This window comes from Carettochelys insculpta, chromosome 5 (assembly GCF_033958435.1).
Source record: "Carettochelys insculpta isolate YL-2023 chromosome 5, ASM3395843v1, whole genome shotgun sequence".
In the NCBI taxonomy this organism is placed as follows: domain Eukaryota; kingdom Metazoa; phylum Chordata; order Testudines; family Carettochelyidae; genus Carettochelys; species Carettochelys insculpta.
In genome coordinates, this window is record NC_134141.1 from 21,991,099 (window position 1) to 22,011,174 (window position 20,076).

General features: G+C 42.7%; 1 protein-coding gene across 5 annotated transcripts in view; it reads right to left on the reverse strand.

The window, feature by feature from the left end:
• Positions 1-20,076, reverse strand: part of PCSK5 (proprotein convertase subtilisin/kexin type 5) — a 361,111-nt gene that overhangs the window by 77,570 nt on the left and 263,465 nt on the right. For 3 of the 5 annotated variants that reach the window (XM_074994754.1, XM_074994752.1, XM_074994753.1), the window contains exons 17-20: positions 18,931-19,015; positions 14,865-14,962; positions 14,294-14,423; positions 12,303-12,418 (exon numbers count right to left, since the gene is read on the reverse strand). In XM_074994754.1, the coding sequence (XP_074850855.1) occupies positions 12,303-12,418; positions 14,294-14,423; positions 14,865-14,962; positions 18,931-19,015 (429 nt within the window). Of the gene's footprint in view, positions 1-9,903; positions 11,042-12,302; positions 12,419-14,293; positions 14,424-14,864; positions 14,963-18,930; positions 19,016-20,076 lie in introns of those variants that run through there. The other 2 variants (XM_074994756.1, XM_074994755.1) reach the window with 2 other exon arrangements.

Here is a 20,076-nt window from a genome sequence, read left to right on the forward strand (position 1 = left end):
ATCCCCTGGAGTACTATCACAAACCAGTTTCACTTCTATCTGTGTTGTCACGGAGGTCTCGCTCTCCCAGACATTGGGGGGGTACACACCCCGCGAGTGGTCTAGGTCTCCATCCCCGGACCCTTGCCTGTGCTGCCATGGTCGTCCTTATCATGCTGGACACAGACACCCAGGGGCAGGTCCCCCCCGGCCGCTCAATACCCCCGTGGACACTCCCGATCGGGGACAGAAACACAGTTGTCTCAAGGGGAGTTATTTATAGAACCCCGAGACTTTCCTTCACAATCCTCCAGTGGGCAAGTGTATCATCGACCGCAGGAGCCCAAAGGTTCCAGGGAGGTTTACCCTAGTGGTTCCTCCTCATCCTCCCCAGATGAGGCCATGGCCCCCGGGGGTGTCTCTCCCCTGGATGACCTCAAACAGTTTCAGGAGCTGTTTAAAAGGGTGGCTTTCACGCAAGACATCCAAACGGCAGAGGTGCAGGAGAAACATCACAAACTCCTGAAAAATTTGAGACCCCTGGCTTCATCCAAAATTGCTATTCCGCTGGATGAAGCCATTATGGAGTCAGCCACTACCATATGGCAGACTCCGGCCTCTGTTCTGCCTACGAACAAGAGAGCAGATAAGAAGTACTTCGTCCTGGCAAAGGGCATGGAGTTCCTCTTCAGTCACCCACAACCAAATTCGTTGGTGGTTGAATCGTCCCAGCAGAGGTCAAAGGCTTCTCAGTACAAATTGGGGGGATCGGACAAAGATGCTAAGAAGTTAGAGCTGTTTGGCAGGAAAGTATATTCCTCTTCTACCCTGCTAATGAGAATGGCAAATTATGCAGCACACCTAGCAAACCATAATTTTGATAATTACTCCAGGCTTACTCCCCTCATGGATCCACTTCCGGAAGACAAAAAGCCGGTGTTAAAGGCGATTGTGCAAGAGGGCTATGCAGCATCACGGACGGGAGTCCAGATTGCCCTGGATGTGGCAGATACAGCAGCATGTTCAATGGCTACAGCAGTGGTCATGCGTAGAGAATCCTGACTCCAGACATCGGGTATCCCGAGGGACCTACAGGCGAAGATCGTGGACCTTCCCTTTGATACACAAAAGCTGTTTGCAGATTCAACCAACTCGGTCCTCCATTCCAGTAAGGACTCGAGAGCTACACTTAGAACCTTGGGTATTTACACTCCTCCATACAGGAAGAAAAAATATTATCCTCAGCAAAGATGCTACCCATACCAACCACAGCGTGCTCAATATCAACGGGGCTACGATCAAGGGCGCCATCAACAGCAGCAACAGTACAGAACTCCCAGGAGACCTTCTCAACAAAGCTGTACGCCCTCGGGACAGGCCCAAAGGCAACAAGTTTGTCGGGTATGTCAGGGGCTGCAGTATCACTACCATCACTCAATGCCACTCTCATCTCATGTTCCATCATCGCCTCAGACCGTTCCACTCCCAACGGTAAAAGATCACCACAGACAAATGGGTACTGGAGATCATAGCCACGGGTTACGCGATCCCCTTCCAGTCGCTCCTACCAACGAAGCCTCCCTCCAGGCCTCACCTCCAGCACGCTGCCCACGAGGCGAGGCTCAAGCAGGAGGTGGATCACCTTATGTTCATAGGGGCGGTGGAAAGAGTGCCAGAAAAATTCCAGGGGAAAGGTTTCTATTCACGCTACTTCCTAACAGAGAAGAAAACAGGAGGCTGGAGACCCATCCTAGATCTTCAGGGCCTCAACCGCTACTTGCGCAAGCAACGTTTTCGGATGATCACAGTCACCTCGATACTCACGGCACTGGATGATGGAGATTGGTTTGCAGCCCTCGACTTACAAGATGCTTACTTTCACATAACAATCCACCCGGCACACAGACACTTCCTCCGCTTCATGGTCGGCAAGGAACACTTCCAGTACAGGGTTCTTCCGTTCGGCCTCTCCTCGGCCCCCAGAGTCCTTACCAAAACCCTGGCAGTGGTGTCAGCCTACCTGCACAGACAGGGGGTGTTTATTTTCCCATATCTGGATGACTGCCTGCTGAAAGGGGCCTCGAAGGCAGAGGTCTTATGCATGATACGCGTCACAGCGGACACGTTTTCTTCGCTGGGCCTAGTCATCAACCTCGCAAAGTCAAAGACCGACCCCACACAAGATATAGAGTTCATAGGGGCACGCATAAACTCTATCACAGCAAGGGTGTACCTACCCGACGCCCGCTTCCGCACCATCAGTTCGCTGGTGCAAGTCATCATATACAGCCCCACGGTGCCGGTCTTAAAGTGCTTACAGCTGCTGGGCCACATGGCGGCAGCGACGTTTGTGGTAGAGAATGCCAGATTGCACATGCGAAGCCTGCAGCATTGGCTGGCGAGCGTTTACAAATCGGCATCCCACACTGTCCACAGGGTGGTGTCGCCCACGACAGAGTTGCGCAGATCCCTGGCATGGTGGGAAAACCCCAAGAATGTGCTAGTAGAGGTGGCCTTTCACCAACCACAAATTTCTATTTTTCTTACTACCGACGCCTCCCACGTAGGATGGGGAACGCACATCGGCGACAAGGCGATGCAAGGGCTATGTTCCCCTGCGGAACAGACACTGCACATAAACATACTGGAGCTCAGAGCAGTGTTCAACACCTGCAAACATTTTCGAGATTACCTACATGGCAAAGTAGTCGGGATCAATACTGACAATACCTCCACTATCTTTTACATCAATCGACAAGGAGGAGCACGATCCCATGCCCTATGTGCGGAAGCAGTCTGATTGTGGAACTGGTGCATCACCAACAACATAACGTTGAAAGCCTCGTACTTGCCGGGCGCTCACAACGTGAAAGCAGATCAGCTGAGCAGGTGCTTCGCACTCACGCACAAATGGCAGAGCCACTCTGATCTGCTACGGCGCAATTTTTGTACATGGGGGTTTCCCCAGATCGATCTGTTTGCCACCCAGCACAACAAGAAGTGTCCCCAGTACTGCTCCAGGGCAGGAGTGGGGCGGGGGTCCCTGGGGGATGCATTCATGATCTCATGGAGGGGCCCCCTACTTTATGCGTTTCCCCCCAGAGCGCTTATCCAGAAGGTCTTGCAGAAAGCCAGAAGGTAGAGAGCTCCTATGATACTCATAGTCCCAACATGGGATCGGCAGCAATGGTTTCTCTTGCTTCTGCGCATGTCGGACCGCCCACCTCTCCCTCTACCGGTGGCGCCGGACTTACTCACGCAGGCTCAGGGGTCCATAGTGCACCCACACCCTCAGGGTCTGCGTCTACAAGCATGGCTAATCCATGGCTCAGCTCCTTAGAGAGCACATGTACGGAGGGAGTACAACAGGTCCTGGAATGTAGCCGAAGGACCTCCACTAGGAAGACTTACAAGCAGAAATGGACTCGATTCACAGCATGGTGTTCCGCCAAGCAGTTAGCTCCCCTTGACGTTCCTATACCTGTAATACTAGAATACTTATTGGACCTCAAGAGAGGCGGGCTTTCTCTATGCTCGCTAAAAGTCCACCTCGCCGCTATATCAGCCTTTCGGCATACAGAGGAAGGGCCCACAGTATTCACCCATCCTATCGTTACCAGGTTCTTGAAGGGGCTGGTAAACCTGTATCCTCCTCGGAAACTGTTTCCACCATTGTGGAATTTGGACTTGGTGCTCAGCATGCTAATGGGTCCACCTTTTGAACCATTAGCCACAGTTCCTCTACATCTCCTTACGATAAAAACAACCTTCCTCATTGCAATTACGTCAGCCCACAGGGTGAGTGAGCTCGCAGCAGTGATGGCGACGCCGCCCTGCACAGTATTCTCAAAGGAGGTGGTAACCTTAAGGCTGCACCCAGCCTTTGTTCCAAAAGTTTCTTCGGAGTTCCATCTTAACGAACCAATAGTTTTACCCTCGTTTTATCCGAAGCCTTCCAGCGCCAGCAAGGAGGCACGCCTGCATCTCCTGGATGTGAGGAAGGCATTGGCCTTCTACATAGACAGAACTAAGCCCTTCCGGAAAACAGACAGGCTTCTAGTCTATCTCGCTCCCAGGTCAAAAGGAGAAGGTCTCTCTTCACAGAGAATCTCAAAGCACATTGTGTCCTGTATAAAAATATGCTACGAGCTTCGAAAGACTCCTTTGCTGGCCCCACCCAGGGCTCACTCCACCAGGGCGGTAGCGGCGTCAACAGCCTTCTTCAAGGGCATCGCGTTGAAAGACATCTGTAGAGCGGCGACCTGGTCATCCTACAACACCTTCGCCAAGTATTGTGCCCTGCACCGGGTATTCGAAGAGGATACCCGTCTATTGACAGCAGTCCTCTCGGGGGCAAGCTGCACATAAACCGATTACCCACCTCCTTTCTTGGGTTACTGCTGGAGCACCCACGGGGACCACTCGAAGAAGAAAGAGAAGTTACTCACCTGTAGTAATGATGGTTCTTTGAGATGTGTCCCCGTGGGTGCTCCACCACCCGCCCATCCTCCCCGCTTTGAATCTCTGTCTAGTGTTTTTCAGGAGCATTCAAGGAGGTTGGTCAAGGAACTGGCGGGGACCGGATCGCGCATGTGGCCGGGGGTGTGCAGGGGAGCGGCGCGCGCCAGCGCATGTGCAATCCAGGAGAAACTGCTGGAAGATTTCCGATCTGCGGCGCCGGGCGAGCCCGACACCTATTGTGGAGCACCCACGGGGACACATCTCGAAGAACCATCGTTACTACAGGTGAGTAACTTCTCTTTTTCCTGGCTTTTGTTTCAGTAACTTGAGACTCATGTATCTTAACAGCATGCTTTGTCCTTGAAAGGTGGGCTGTACATAGATTGATTTTGCAGTTTGATTCTCCCATCCTTGAATCTGCAGCTCAATGTAACCATGCTGCAGCAATGGGCAGTGTTTTCAGAATGTGAAAGGCAACTTGAAGGGGAAGTATGAACAGGTTGAATTTCTCTAGTCTGGCACTGTAGGGACCTGACTGCTGTTGAATGAGAATTTGCCAGACCGTGGGAGGTCAATATTGTCTAGCAGCTTTACCAACAATTCCACTGCTTACTGGGTTGTTGGAAGGGTAAGGTACAGCTAGATAAAAGCATGGAATATTGAGAGCCAGGACCAACACTGACTAGTTGAAATGTTTCCCAAAAGGAAAATTAACAGCTCCATCGTAGAAATAGTTTGTTACAATACATTGCTTCCCAAAGAGAGGGAACTTGCAAGATTTTACAAAAAACAGACCTCTCCAGTGTTAACACTGTAAGTAAATGGGATCCAATAAAAGATGGATTGGTACTGCTGAAGATGAATGCACTGTGGAAGCAGACTTATCTCCACATATGCCTTACAATCATTTTTCCCACGTACCAGGCAGTCTTTGTTGCTCAGGAAAATAAGGGTGTGTTTCTGAGGTGGTGGAATGAAGGAAAATGACTGGTCAAGCTTGTAACTCTGTTCAAATATATATATAATTTAAAAAGTGCCTTTCAATGATGGGCTGTTGTACTAGTTTAATAGCTAGCTGAAATTTGGCCTGTTCTTCTGGGGCACATCATTTGTGCCCTGAGAAGCTTTCTGGATCACAGCTAAGCCTTATTGTCCCAGGTTTCAGTTTAGGAGGGCACTTAAACATATGCTTAATCGCTATTAAGGTCAATGGGAATTCAACATATGCCTTTTGGAACAAAATGGGAGTTATGAAGCGGCTTACGTGAAGTAATATTGTTAAAAATCTTTGTTGCCTCTTTTTGAATTGTGATATATATCAAGGCAGGAATGTTCTTTAACAGGCAGGATGGAGAAAGTGGCTAAGCTGCTCCACTTTTTGAATTTTGTGAACTCCAGTGAAATGGTTTGTCTGTCTCTATCATTTTTCCTTCTGAATACTGGACGTCAGATGTTGAAGCGCTAGTCACAACTGATGCTGGAGGAGGATTGATGGCTTAGTGAGAAAAAATTACGTTATCAAAGGAAGACACTTGTTTAAGACCCATCTTTGCAAAACTCACAGATGCTTAATTGCATTGGTTACAGTGGGACAACACAGAGGCCGTGTCTACACTGCCCCCTCGCTTTTGAAAGGTGCATGCAAACGTGGTGGTTCAAAAGTGCAAATTAGGTGCAGATCAGTGCCTCATTTGCATAATGGCAGCCACTTGTGTTCTGAAAGTGTTACTTTTGTAATGCAAAATAGGCACGTAGATGGGGGTTCCTTTGAAAGGAAGCCCTGCTTTCAAAAGCACCATTCTTCTTAATATTTTTCAAACCACTGTGTTCACATGCTCCTTTCGAAAGGGAGTGACCAGTGTAGATGTGGTCATAAGGATTAACCTGTGAACAGGGTTGGGTTAAAGTGCTGTCCAGCCTCATCTAAAGTTCTGTAATAGCAATGCCTATGAAACCCTGGGCTCCATCACTATATATAAAAATAAAAGATGGTTAGCTAATGCTCTCATACATGCGACAAAGTATTGCATTTGGGTAAAGACTCAGTTCAGCAGTTGCCTGTATGAGAGCTTACTCAGCTTACTGATTTTTTAACAAAAATATGGAGATACACAACTCAGAACTTGAACGGACCTCAGGAGATCGAGTCCAGTCCCCTGCCCTCTTGGCAGGACCAAGCACCATCCCTTTCTCCTGCCCCCCCATTTGTCCCAGATCCGTAAATTGCTCCCTGAAGGCTTGAGCTCACAGCCCTGGGTTTAGCAGGCCAATGCGCAAACCACTCCCCCTCATTCTATTACTCATTCTAGAACCAGCCATTTGGCCAATATTACCGTGCCTGTAGCAGGCTCTTTGCATGCCATCCACCCAAAGAGTACGTTGGGAATGCAACACAACTCATTTGGTGGAACAGTGTCAAAGATGAAAATGTATGCCAAGTGCAGAAGGTCTTCCTGTAACAACAAACTAATGTTATCAGTTGAGCTTGTCCTGCATTATTAAGTCTCTCCCTTGCACAGCTGGGCAGGAAGCAGCGGAGGAGTGTGGCACTCTGCCTCTGCCTCACTGGTATGCTCATAGATTAATTGTACCAGCATGCTGGGGCATGTGCACTCCAACAGATTGATGTTCTCTCCCAGAGCAGTGAGGAGAGGGGGAAGGACACTGTGACCGATGATCTAGCCCTTTATTTTCAAGTTATTTTACAGCTAGCAAAAGATACTGCGTTGAAAATCACCAGACAACATAAGTGGTTGGGCAGCTGAATTAAAGTACAGGCTTCCCCAGACTCCCCCAGCTTAATCCAAAGATGCTAGCTTTGTAGATGAAAGGGTAATTCAGACTCTGCAAGCCCATTCATTTACTGATGTTTCAGCTGAAAAGACGGTAGACAGGAGTAATAACTGATACCAATAAAGACCCAAAACTTGTAGAATGCGGTGCCCCCATGGAGGCCTACTGACTTTAGAAAATAGTGGAGGTCCCTGGAAAATAATGGAGACCAGCAATCCATTGCACAATGGTCTCCTCTGGCTGCTTAACTGGAAATGTGAATTCCCGCTTAATCTATTCCTAACCATCTCAGCCATGAGTTTGGAATGGATCTGGCTTTTAATCTGGGTTGATAATGGCTGTTATGGATTAGAAAGAGCAGAACTGTTCTGAATCAAGATACAGCTTCAGTTGTGCACTCCCAGCAGAAAAAATATCAAAAACTGGTGTTACTGCCACAGTAAATGCCGCTGCTTTTAGAAATATAACACAGTCATTGAAAACAAGCAACCCTCCCCCCACATGGTCACAATGACTTTCACATGATAGCGAACTGTTTTTTTTAAACATAAAAAACTACTTTCCTCTTTACATATCGATTATCAACAGTTTTTTTCCAGACCAAAAGAACAGGAACTTAGGTTAATTTAATAGAAAAAATAAAATATGGAATAACATTGATTTTGGCCAGTATCAATTACAACAGTACTACTCTATTTTACAAATAACAACTGAACATTTTACACATGTACAGTATTTTTTTCAATAAAAATGAATTTGGATTTAACAATGTGTCAGTATTTTAAAAAGAAAACAAAGATATTAATTTATTCTCTAGAATAGTGTTAGAGACATTTGTAAGTATCCAAACAAATTCTTTACAATCCATTACATAATTATATCTTAATTATGAATATATATATTTATATATAATATATAATATTAACTTAAACTTTGAAAGCATTATGTCCTAGTTAATAATGTTATTAGAGTAATGAGGACGTAACAGACTAGTAGTTAAACTAGCACAAATAAAGTTGTCGTAACTTTGAATGTTTAGAAGGAAATTTAATGAGCACCAAAAAGGAACTTCAGAATTCCTTTACTATCATAGAGAACTGGATGTCTGGAAGAGTTCAGCTGGTGTCTGGGAAAAGGAACATATTGTTTCTACTGGCAATGGCACTTTCATTTGTAAAATTCAGGGGCAGAGTTTATATTTAAAAAAGGGAAGTCTAAACTTTCTATTTCCACCATTTGTACTTTGCCAGAACCGGTTTCCATTTTCCATTTGTGTCTCACTGATAGCCCCACCCACATTGTTTCTGTACAGAAGGAATTTGCATCTCAGTCAAACCAATCTTTTTGAAATTTAATTTACTCTTTTTTACTAAATGCATGGGTGTCAGGCAATATGCTAATGGGAACGCACAGCAAGGTGTTGACTGGGAATGATGTGTAACTAGAGAAGGAAATACAGGGGCCTGACTCCTTTTTCATTTAAACTGGTTTCACTGGGGTTACACCCAATTTACACCATTGTAGATTCAGGGTATGGCTACACAGCAGCCTTATTTCAAATTAAGCTATTCTGGAAGAGCTATTCCAGAATGTTTTATTTCAAAATAATGCTGCTACACACACAAATGCATTTCGAAATAGCACTTAGCTGGTCTGAATTACAGTGCCTACACACATAAGACCCTATTTTGAAATAGAGAAATTGGACACGCTATGGTTTATTTCTAAATAGGTGCTATTACTTATCTTAACAGCACCTATTTTGAAAAGCCTATTTTGAAATAGGCACTATTCCTCATACAATGAGGTTTACCAATTTCAAAATAAGCCAACCTCTGTTTTGATATTACTTCAAAATAGTGATTGCATGGTGTGGATGCAAGGATAGTTGTTTCAAAATAAGGCTGCTATTTCAAAATAACTTTGCTGGCTAGACATATCCTAACAGCAGTTTCAGCCCCAAATGACAAGAGGGGCATTGTTACATAAAAGCCAAACTGGATAGATATCATCCATTTATTGTTCTAAATATAGTTGTTCCAAGGGTTAAATCTGAGCCAGTGTAGCAGTTCCAGTTATAGGGCCCATTCCTGTAAACACTGACTCCTGGATGTAGTCACACTGAAATCAATGTATTAGCATTTTGACTAGTAGTTTACGTTTGCAGGATCATACCCCTGGTTTGCTAGAATTACAAGGTAAGAATATACAACTATTACTTAAATGTGCACTCCAAACATGAGTTTGCAGAACATTTTCATTCACAAAAAGTAAGAGGATCAGGCCTTTTCAGAATTCTTTCCAAACAGGAAGAATGCCCTTGTCAAAACTCAGGTATTACAAACTTCTTATGTTTTATTCCAAATAGCTTTGATGATTAAAAAAGAAAGAAAGAAAGAAATTAAAATCTCTTAATCACTAATGACCAGAGCTACAAAACTGTGGTGGAGGGTGGGAAGCAAAATGTACGTATGCTGTGTGATGCAAAAAACAACACAGCATGTAAAACAAGTAAGAAATGTGTGGAACTGATCACTTCTTAATTTACTTTAATTTTGATACAAATGATGCAGAATGTAGTTCCACATATAAAGATGTTTCTGATTCATCTTAAGATCCCTCTGATTTAATATATTAACATATAAGCACAAAAAAAGACTGATGCAAGTATTTTTTGTTTCTGTTTTGTTTTAATCCATGTAAACTTGTGTTGTATTCTTGAAACACTCTTTAAACACCTTCCAGGGGAAACAAGCAGAAAAAAAAAATGGAGAAAAAAAGACCATCCAAAACAGGGACATTCCTAAGGTTGACAAGAAATCAAATCATTACTTTAATGTTAATTTTGGCATCAAATGCTTTGGTCGCACAATACTGACTGTGATCCCGGATGCTTAGCTCTAAACATCCAGTTATGAAAGGTAGGCTTGTTGTAGTTTTTTTTCCATTAAAGTTCCAACAAACAGTTCACCGTCTCCCCTGGCAAAGAGGGGAGAGTGAGAGAAAGAGGTGGTTTGCTTTTTATTCTTTTCTTTTCTTTTTTTTTTTTTTTTTAATAATATGGATTAATCTATAAGTCTACAGGCGCAAGAGGACACTGGGAGGTGCCAGTTCACCCTTTGTGCGTACACGTTCTGCAACAAAGTTGCTGAAGTACTTTCCTTTGACACAGATTGTTCTTTTTCACTAGCATACAGAATCCTCCCTCGGCCCAAGATTCTTCCGTTGCTTCCCGAGGTCAGCGACAGAGGGAGGGAGGAAGTTGAAGATTTGAAGAGCATGGTGTACAACGGGGGAAGGTTTAAGTGGTCAGACAGGCAGATGTGATGGAAGAGACCATTCAGGAGCAGGTAGCAAGTAGGAAATTTGGTCCATCAAAAGGGATTTCAGTCAACAGCATTTTTCAAGGAGAAATATTGTGTGGTCCAACAGGGAGTGATTGGTATCCATTTGTGAAAGTGGAAAAAAAAAGATTGGAAAAAGGATAATTAGAAAACAGTAATAAATACAGTGAAGGATATTTTTCTGAATTATTATGAATCAAAAGGGCATAACACTCATATCACAGAAAGAGAATAAAACATTCTAAACAGAAGATGGAGCTTTGTAAAATGCGACAAGCATCCAGTGCTACTTGAGCCCCACCAATAACATAAGATCCTTCTTTGAAAATTATAAGCAGCACTTTTACTTCTGTCATTTGTCCTCCCAGGCTGCTGCAATAAAAATAGACACCATTTGCATGAACATCCTCAGTACCTGCTGACTGCAGTGGGAATGCTGAGGACCTCCTTGGACTTCTCAGCTTCTGGCAGGATTGAGCCATATGCCAATAAAATGATCAATTAATGTTATTTTCTATTAATGTTGGTCTTGTACAAATCAGTTGAAAATGGCACACGTGGGCAAAGGAAAGCACTTGCTGGTGTGTATGTATAATATTTCTGACAAAAAGGCCAGGTGTGAAATAATCACGGATAATGAGACGCTGTATCATGTACACAGAGTATTTGTAATGCAGATTTATTTTGCCTGAGCCCTTTATTCCCCCAAGATCAACATCAATAACAACCCATGTAATGTACAAGTAACAACATTCTGCCCTCCGTGATGCCCATCTGTGCAAACTCACTGAGGCTGCATAAGTATAAATGAGGACAGATTTTAGCCCAGGGAGTTCCAGGCCCAACAGGAATTGCTTATATGCTAATAACATGTTGCTGATATGCAACAAGATACGGTGAGTAAACAACTTGAAATTTCCTTTTACTACTTACTAGCTTTATCTGACCCAAAGGTGTAAAATGACAAACATGATCTATTAATGTCCAAAACCACCACTGTGGAACCAATCCTACTTCTACTGAATCAATGATAAAATGCTCATTGGACTTAAATGGGGGCTAGATGGACCCCAGAATCATCATTAGTTCTTAATGTATTTGCTTTGCTGGATATTTGTCCCACTGTATGTAACACTAAGCTTCTGTTCTGAAATGAAACCTTCAGCAAAAGGGCCCCATTATTTCCTTAATTATACATACTTTGATTTTTTAACTAACACAGTAACTAATGAAGCCAATAATACACAGTCACAGTGATGATGTATCAAATGCAATAAACAGCTTAGAGAATGCCAAAATCTCCATTATGAAGGTAAGGTATTTTCAAAATGATGCCTCTTTTCCCCTTGCTATTCACCCAAATAATGCACTAAGGTTACTGAGAGTGAGCATCATGTTAGTTGTTAACATCTTTAGAGTTTAGAAAGTCAACTCAGACACACATTAATCTTTCCATTGAGAGTGCACTAAGCTACTCACATGAAAAACCCTTCTAAGGAAAACCCTCCTAAAAACAGATGATGTAGAAATCAGGGTTAAAGCCTAGATAAAGAAAGGGGTCCATGAAATAAAAATAATACATGTTATATTTGTGTGTCACTCATAAAGCTGAAAACATAATCATTTAAGAGATGGAAAAAAATAAAAATATAAAATGTGGAAATATTAACATTAATATTATGTGCCAACAAAAGGAGTATTTTTGAGAAAAATAATAATACTCACCATCCTTACACACTGTTCCGATTACACAGACACCAGTATCTAAGATATAGCCATTTGGACAACTTGTACAGTTTTTGTCTCCTTGACCACTGCATTCCAAGCAGCTGGCATCACATCTTTAAACAAAACAAAGATCCAGACGTTATAATAATCACCACTAAGCAACAACAAGAATTGACATCACACTGTCTCAGTTAAGTTCTCCTCTTGGAGATCATTTATAATTCTTTTATTGAATGATAATTGTTTGATTCTGAAATTTTGAAACTAAGTACAGCTGGCAGAAATAACCAGCCAAAATTATAGAAGACATTAGGCCTCTATGAACTAGACAAAAGTACACAGGGGGACAAGCATAAAAAAGGAAAGCACGTCACAGAAGATTAAAGGAGTATGATGTGTTTTCTGTGGAAAGTTCTAGCACATGGTGATTTCTCCTCCCAACAAAGAGAATTTATCCAATATCAAAAAATAAGAATTTCAGAAGAACTTGAATTATATTTAACAAAGAGCTACAAAAAACTGTCCTGTTCACATAAAATGCAAGCCCTGTCCATCCAGTTAAATGTTAACATGCTGGTGTCTATGAGTGAGTTGCTCTTTCTTTGCTATTGTATTTTTGAGACTCTGCGCCATCGCTTATTACGTACAGCTAAGAAACTGAATGGTCTTATGAACTGCAACTTACCTCTTGGCAGATGGCTATTATTGTTTCTTTAATGGAACAGAACAGACCCTCTGCTATATCTGTTAATCATTTCCCTACTTTTAAGCCTGTAATTTCAAATATGTTTTAGAGCACACACCTGTCTGTGCTTCTGAGAGTCCATTTGTTCAAGGACACCTCCTAAACCATAAGAGTTTCTAGGACCGCCCACAGGGGAGCAGCTAGAGAGGGGGCACTGCCCCAGAGCCTGGCACCCCCTCAGACAGCCTAATGGAGCCTTGCTCCCTCTCAGACATCCTGAAGGTCATGGAGGTGGGATCCCCTCCCAGACATCCCCCTGGAGCCTGGACACCCCAGACAGCAGGCAGGATAAAGAGGGCCACTGGGGCATCCTCCAGAGCTTTTTCCCCGCCTCAATAGCCTACAGGCTGCACGGTAAGGGGCTGCTGGTGGGAGGGACAACCTCCTGAGTCTGCTGTCCCTTGACAGCCTGTAGGCCTTAGAGGGCACTGTAGGTGTGTATGTGGGGGGGCAGCTGCCAGAGCACCCTGCTAAACAGGGTGGAGGGGGCCACTGGAGACTAGGGGTAGCCCTCAAAGAGCCACCTCCTAGACAAGCTACTGGCTGGTGGAGTGGCAGTTACTGGCCTGGGCCAGCGTGGAAAGCCCCAAGCCTTACCCTCCCCGGCCCCAACAACAGTGCAGCTCTGTATCCTCCCCTCCAAGGAGGAGTTGCCTGCCGGGGAGTGCTGCCCTGGCCCCCTGGGAGGAGCTGCCAGCAGAGTAACATCCTGGCTACCATGGGTGTCCCTGGTAAACCCCCCTCTTAACCTGCCAGCCTCCTGTCCTGACCCCCCTGCCCTAACTTCTGCACCACCACTCCTGCCTTGAGCCCCACCACCACCCAACCCTCTACCCTCAGCTATTCACATCCTTCACCCCTGAACCTTCACTCCAGCCTTCATTTTTCTTCATTTTTGAAAAATACTATAATTAGAAAACATGTACATTTTTCATTTATTTAAAAAAAATTACTTCAGCTACAGACCTGAGTAGTGCTGGGTTCATCTGCTCGTTTCTTAAGAAACCCTCATTTAAATAAGCAGAAGACACACAGATATGCACTGAAATCCAGTCATAATTAAACATTCTTGCTTTCCTCACACAGTCTGCTGAGCATACTATAGATTTTCTTATTCTCAACCTTAGTAATGTGTGTTAAAATGGCATAACATTCTATTATTTCATCAGATGCACACAGCAGTAGATGTATCACATCAAATATTAGACATCTGCTAATGTGGCCTTTGAAGACTATATCTTACCTTCTGCAGGTTTTATATCCTTTTTCAAGAGAGTGATCAAGGTAATAACCAGCACTGCAGGACTGCACACATCTCCCATCCTCCATAAAATAACCTTCTGTGCAGTTTATGCAAGCATCTGCTCCAGGGCCTTAGAGTCAAGAGATAACACATTGTTATCCTGACTAGACTGGGAATGTGTCTGTGTGTTACAGACAGCATCTCTAACAGAACATTAATGTATATATATCGGTTTACCATTTGCCTACTTGAATAGTAAACTACATCAGATAGCAACAAAAGATAAATACAGTGGTAAAACTGACATATTTTTGTCTGAGCAAATATATTGTTATTTCTACAACTAGGAGCAAGCAAAGATATCAAGCTGAGAGGTATGTGTACTTTTGAGCGAGAACATTTATATTTTTATGTCAATAGGAAGAAGCTTAGTTTACTCAGAGATCTATTAAAGAACCTTCAAGGCTTAACTTTTCATTTGCAAGCCAATCGTCAAGCTGTATTTGGAAATGTGATACAATATTGCACAGAGGGCACAACAAGTCAGTCAAGTGAAATGTCAATAAGGTACCTGCACATGTGGCGCAGGAACGGTGACACAATTCACATTCCCTGCCGTTGTGATACTTTCCTTCTTCACAGCGGACAGCACATCTGGATCCATGTAAACTAGTGCAAAAGTACAAAGTAGACTGTTTAATACTGACCAGCTAATAATCAGCAAGGTCAGGAGGGAGGACAATGATCAGCCTCAGAAACCTGCAGCATTTTGCTTTGAAATTCTGTAAATAGAAGTGTGACTGAAATAACAGTGTCCTACTCTACATGTATGCAGCTTCATCCACCCGCAGTTCTTTACAAACTTAAATACAGTAAGTATCAGAGAGGTAGCGCAGTTAGTCTGTATCTTTACAAACAACAAGAAGTCCTGAGGTACCTTATAGACTAACAGATATTTTGGAGCGTAAGCTTTCGACAAGCGGGTCTTTGCCCATGAAAGCTTATGCTCCAAAACATCTGTTAGTCTATAAGGTGCCACAGGACTTCTTGTTGTTTTTAAATATAGTAATAATTACACACATGACTGATATGAAAACAAAAAGCAGTCAAGTAGCACTTTAAAGACTAGCAAAATAGTTTATTAGGTGAGCTTTCATGGGACAGACCCACTTCTTCAGACCATAGCCAGACCAGAACAGACTCCATATTTAAGACACAGAGAACCAAAAACAGTAAGCAAGGAGGACAAATCAGAAAAAGATAATCAAGGTGAGCAAATCAGAGAGTGGAGGGGTGGGGGGGAAGATCAAGAATTAGGTTGAGTTAAGTATGCAGACGAGCCCCTATAGTGACTCAGAAAGTTCCCATCACGATTTAAACCATGTGTTAATGTTCCGAATTTGAATATAAATGTCAATTCGTCCACTTCCCTTTCTACAAAGGAGCGATAATTTCTTTTCAGTAACACACATACCTTGAGGTCATTGACAGAATGCCCCATTTCATTAAAATGTTGACTAACTGGTTTGTGGATCTGGAGTGTTTTGATGTCTGTTTTGTGCCCGCTGACCCTTTGTCTCCTCATGAGGTTGGGAGGTTGTCTGTAGGTGAGGATCCTTACTAAGAGCCACAGTCTATACCCCAGGAACACCAGTCCTGGAACCTTTCCCTGCAACACAGCCCGCTGCCAGCTTTGTCCACATATCTTCTCTGGAAATACCATCACTGGACCTAACCAGGTTACTCACAGAATCACGGGCACTTTCTCATGCTCCTCTACTAACATCATATATGCCATCATGTGCCAACAACGCCCAGATGCTTTGTATATTGGACAGACTTCTAACTCCCTTAGACAAAGGGTCAGCGGGCACAAAACAGACATCAAAACACTCCAGATCCACAAACCAGTTAGTCAACATTTTAATGGAATGGGGCATTCTGTCAATGACCTCAAGGTATGTGTGTTACTGAAAAGAAATTATCGCTCCTTTGTAGAAAGGGAAGTGGACGAATTGACATTTATATTCAAATTCGGAACATTAACACATGGTTTAAATTGTGATGGGAACTTTCTGAGTCACTATAGGGGCTCGTCTGCATACTTAACTCAACCTAATTCTTGATCTTCCCCCCCCTCCCCTCCACTCTCTGATTTGCTCACCTTGATTATCTTTTTCTGATTTGTCCTCCTTGATTACTGGTTTTGGTTCTCTGTGTCTTAAATATGGAGTCTGTTCTGGTCTGGCTATGGTCTGAAGAAGTGGGTCTGTCCCACGAAAGCTCACCTAATAAACTATTTTGCTAGTCTTTAAAGTGCTACTTGACTGCTTTTTGTTTTGATAGTGTATAGACTAGCACAGCTTACTCTCTATGACTGATATGCAATTACATTGGTGGTGGAGTTTAACAACTTGTAGAAAACAGTACACAGTAAGATATAAACCAAAAAAGAATGCCAAATCTGAGGGAAAGAGCAAAGAAAATTCAAGCATACAGTGTATTTACCCAAATAGAACTTGGTCTGGAGTCAGTGTCCATACACTTAAAGAAATATGCAAAGGGATTTGTTCCCCAAACCTTATCCTTTGTCTGAAAGAGAGCAAGACCAGTAGTGTCTCCTAATAACCAGTTAAAGTGCCAACAAATACCAAGCTCAGAGTGAAGAGTGCCGGTCACTGCAACACCAAGATTTCCCTTTGAAATCTCCAATCCAAGTTTCAGCTTGGGTGATGTGTCAGCATCACAGCTGAGGTAGTATTTCTTTCAGGTGGTGTTGGGTGATTGTACAAAATAGTGAGTGACAAAGGAAAAAGGAGTGCTATCGGGAGTCACATTCCCATGCTTCTGTATAAGCCCTTGTTAGAACAACACAAACCACTATTCTAGGCACATTGTAATTTAGGACTTTTTTTTTATTTTTGCTCCTTTTGGAAGACTCTAAACTACTCAATTAAATTCCTAAAAACATTTTGCATTTCCAAAGACCCTTCCATCCATGGACTGCACAAAGCACTTTTCAAAGATGCCCATTACTGGAATTCATTGGCCACTGTGTATGCACAACATCTCTGAAAATTAAGCCAGTTTTTAAAGTGTCTAATTTTGGGTGCTTAAGTTTGAAAATTCTTGCTTAAGTGACTCTTCCAAAATGTCATAAGAACCAGGAGCGGCACTCAGATGTTCCATTTTGATTTAACACCTGCATAGCCCATGTTCCTCATGGATGTATCTGATGCAGTTTTACTGTGTTAACCTAGGACATGTATATAGTTCCCTGTTGTTTACATGATGGGGATGAGCATCAAAATGCTCTAACTCCCTTGTATGGACAGCTGTGGGCATGACTCTGAAGTCCTGAGTTTGCATGTGAACTAGGATCTTTGGGTTTATGCCTGTATCATCCATGCAGGGGAATTACAGCTAAACACTAGTTATTCACCCTGCCCTCTGCCCTTAGACCCATCTATCAGATCCTGGAAAGAGGCCCAGCTCAGTGGTTACAGCTCTGGCCTGGTAAATCAAGGATGGTGAGTCTGATCCTTGCTGGGGCCTCATAATATGATTTCATGATAACAGCATCCTATTTTGTTTCAGGAAGAAAGGTTCTTTTAAAAATGAGGTTTATTTCCAAAACAGCCCCAGCTACACTGCTTTTTTTCTTTTGAAAGAATCTCTTCTGAAAAGAGATCCACACAAATGAACAATGAGATATGTAAATCAGTGCCTCATACGCATTTTCAATTTCCCTCATTTGCATTCCTCTTTCGAAAGAGAAATGCAAGTGTAGACACAGCCATAATGAGAACTGTCCTTACCCTATGAAAAATAAATTGGGCACAGACATTTAAGGAAGCAAATCATAATGGCCACTTAGCAATGTCTTAAATACTGGCATCTATTTTGACACAAGATACATGTCCAACACTATAACAATCAAGGATCATCCTTATTTTAAACAAGTCTCAGATACAGATTTTGAGTTCACATTTTTCGTGGCATAAACCCAACATACAACCCCTTACAAATTCAACAGGAATTTTTGATCCTCTCCACATGAATCAAAATGTCACTCATTCACATCGAAGAAAAAATATGTGAGCTGCTGCTTCTTTATGGATTTTACCAATCAGTTTTAGGAATGATTAAGTCCCCTCTACCAAGAAAAAAAATCTATTCGCACTTAATATATAGGTACACCATATCATAATGGAACTGAACCTGAGGTACTTAAGATAAGTGAATGATTTGACATATGAAGAGACACAGTAAAGATAAGAAAATAGTTTCTAACTATCATAGGAATGAATCAGAAGGATTACTACAATTCACCAGCTCAACTTCTAAATAATCCTTGACTGCCACACAGTAGGTCAAAAAAGTGAAGAACACAGCTTTCACAGGGCTACAACTTTAATTTTGCCTGCAGTCAAACATTTTTTAAATTCATTGTTAGCCAAAATGGCTTATGATGGCACAAAAAAGTATTAAATTACAACAAAACCAGCAATAGAACACATAAATGGAGACTCAGTCAAGGTTAAATAGTAATATTATGTAACTGTCTTTGATGTATATCCATGGACTTAGGAAGTCTCTTTGGCTACTGAATGCAGTGAAATCCATCATATCCTTACCTTAGGCCATGTCTGCATTCTGTGCAGCTTTGGGATTCAACACATGTCTTACAGTTCTCTCCACATTTCCGGCAAACAATCTTATCTGCAAAGGACAAAAGACAAGCAGCCCAGAAAACCCAGTTCAGTCATGTTTAATAAAATTATATGGATATATTCCATTGCTTATTACTTTTCTACCTTGGCACCAGGAATGGAAGTAGAAAGCAAAAATCAAATTAAATAGTTGCTATACTGCTTATAGAATGACCTTCTCCATCAAACATCAAAAGCTTTCATTATTTCTAAATATTTAAAATAACATCCCATTCCTTTGCAAAAAAAATATGCTTTGGGATTGTAAAAACAGTTACACAAACACATTTGTTTAAATTAACCATGTTTTGGCCACTGACTCATGCAGTCCTTTCAAATAGGAAAAGTACTGAACCCATGCAAATAAAAATTTCTACATAAATTGCTCACGTAAAGGAATCTAGTAACCTCTGTGTAACTCTCTTTTAGCATTTGAACAAACAGACTTTCTGGATTTCATTTTTGTGCGGTTCAAGGATATGCCTGATTTCACTTTTCTGATCTTATCAAACCTAAACCACATATCACTTGGCAGCTTGCCCTGGCCCCTTACAGGTTCCCTTTGTTCCGGCTGTACATCCTAAAGAAGCCATGTTCCTCCACCCATTTACATTTCTTATCCTGGAGGCTCCGGATCATGGACTTTCTACCTGAGAAGGACTGTATGAGAATCTCGTTCAGTTCCATATCCTGTCTCATCCTGCACCTTGATCAGGCAGAGGAGCCATTGTGGTAGAAAAAAACAACCAAGTGAAAAGATTTCTAAACTGAAAATGAAAGAAATGAAGCTAAGATCTGCCCCTGCTATCCTCAGTTGTGAGTACACTGCTGTGAAGCCCTGCAAGTAGGAGAGACAGACCCCAGTTCGGCAAAGCTCTTGAGCACACACTGACCTTTAAGGACGTGCCCAAGTCCCTGGAATTTAGGCATATGCTTACACTTCAGCACTTATTTCAATATTTTACAGGATCAGGGCCTACGCTGGGAATTAAGGCTGAGGACTGTGCCTGGTCATCAGGGGTGGGAATTAAAGCCAGGACTCCCATGTAGCGGTGCATGTCCCTCCTATTG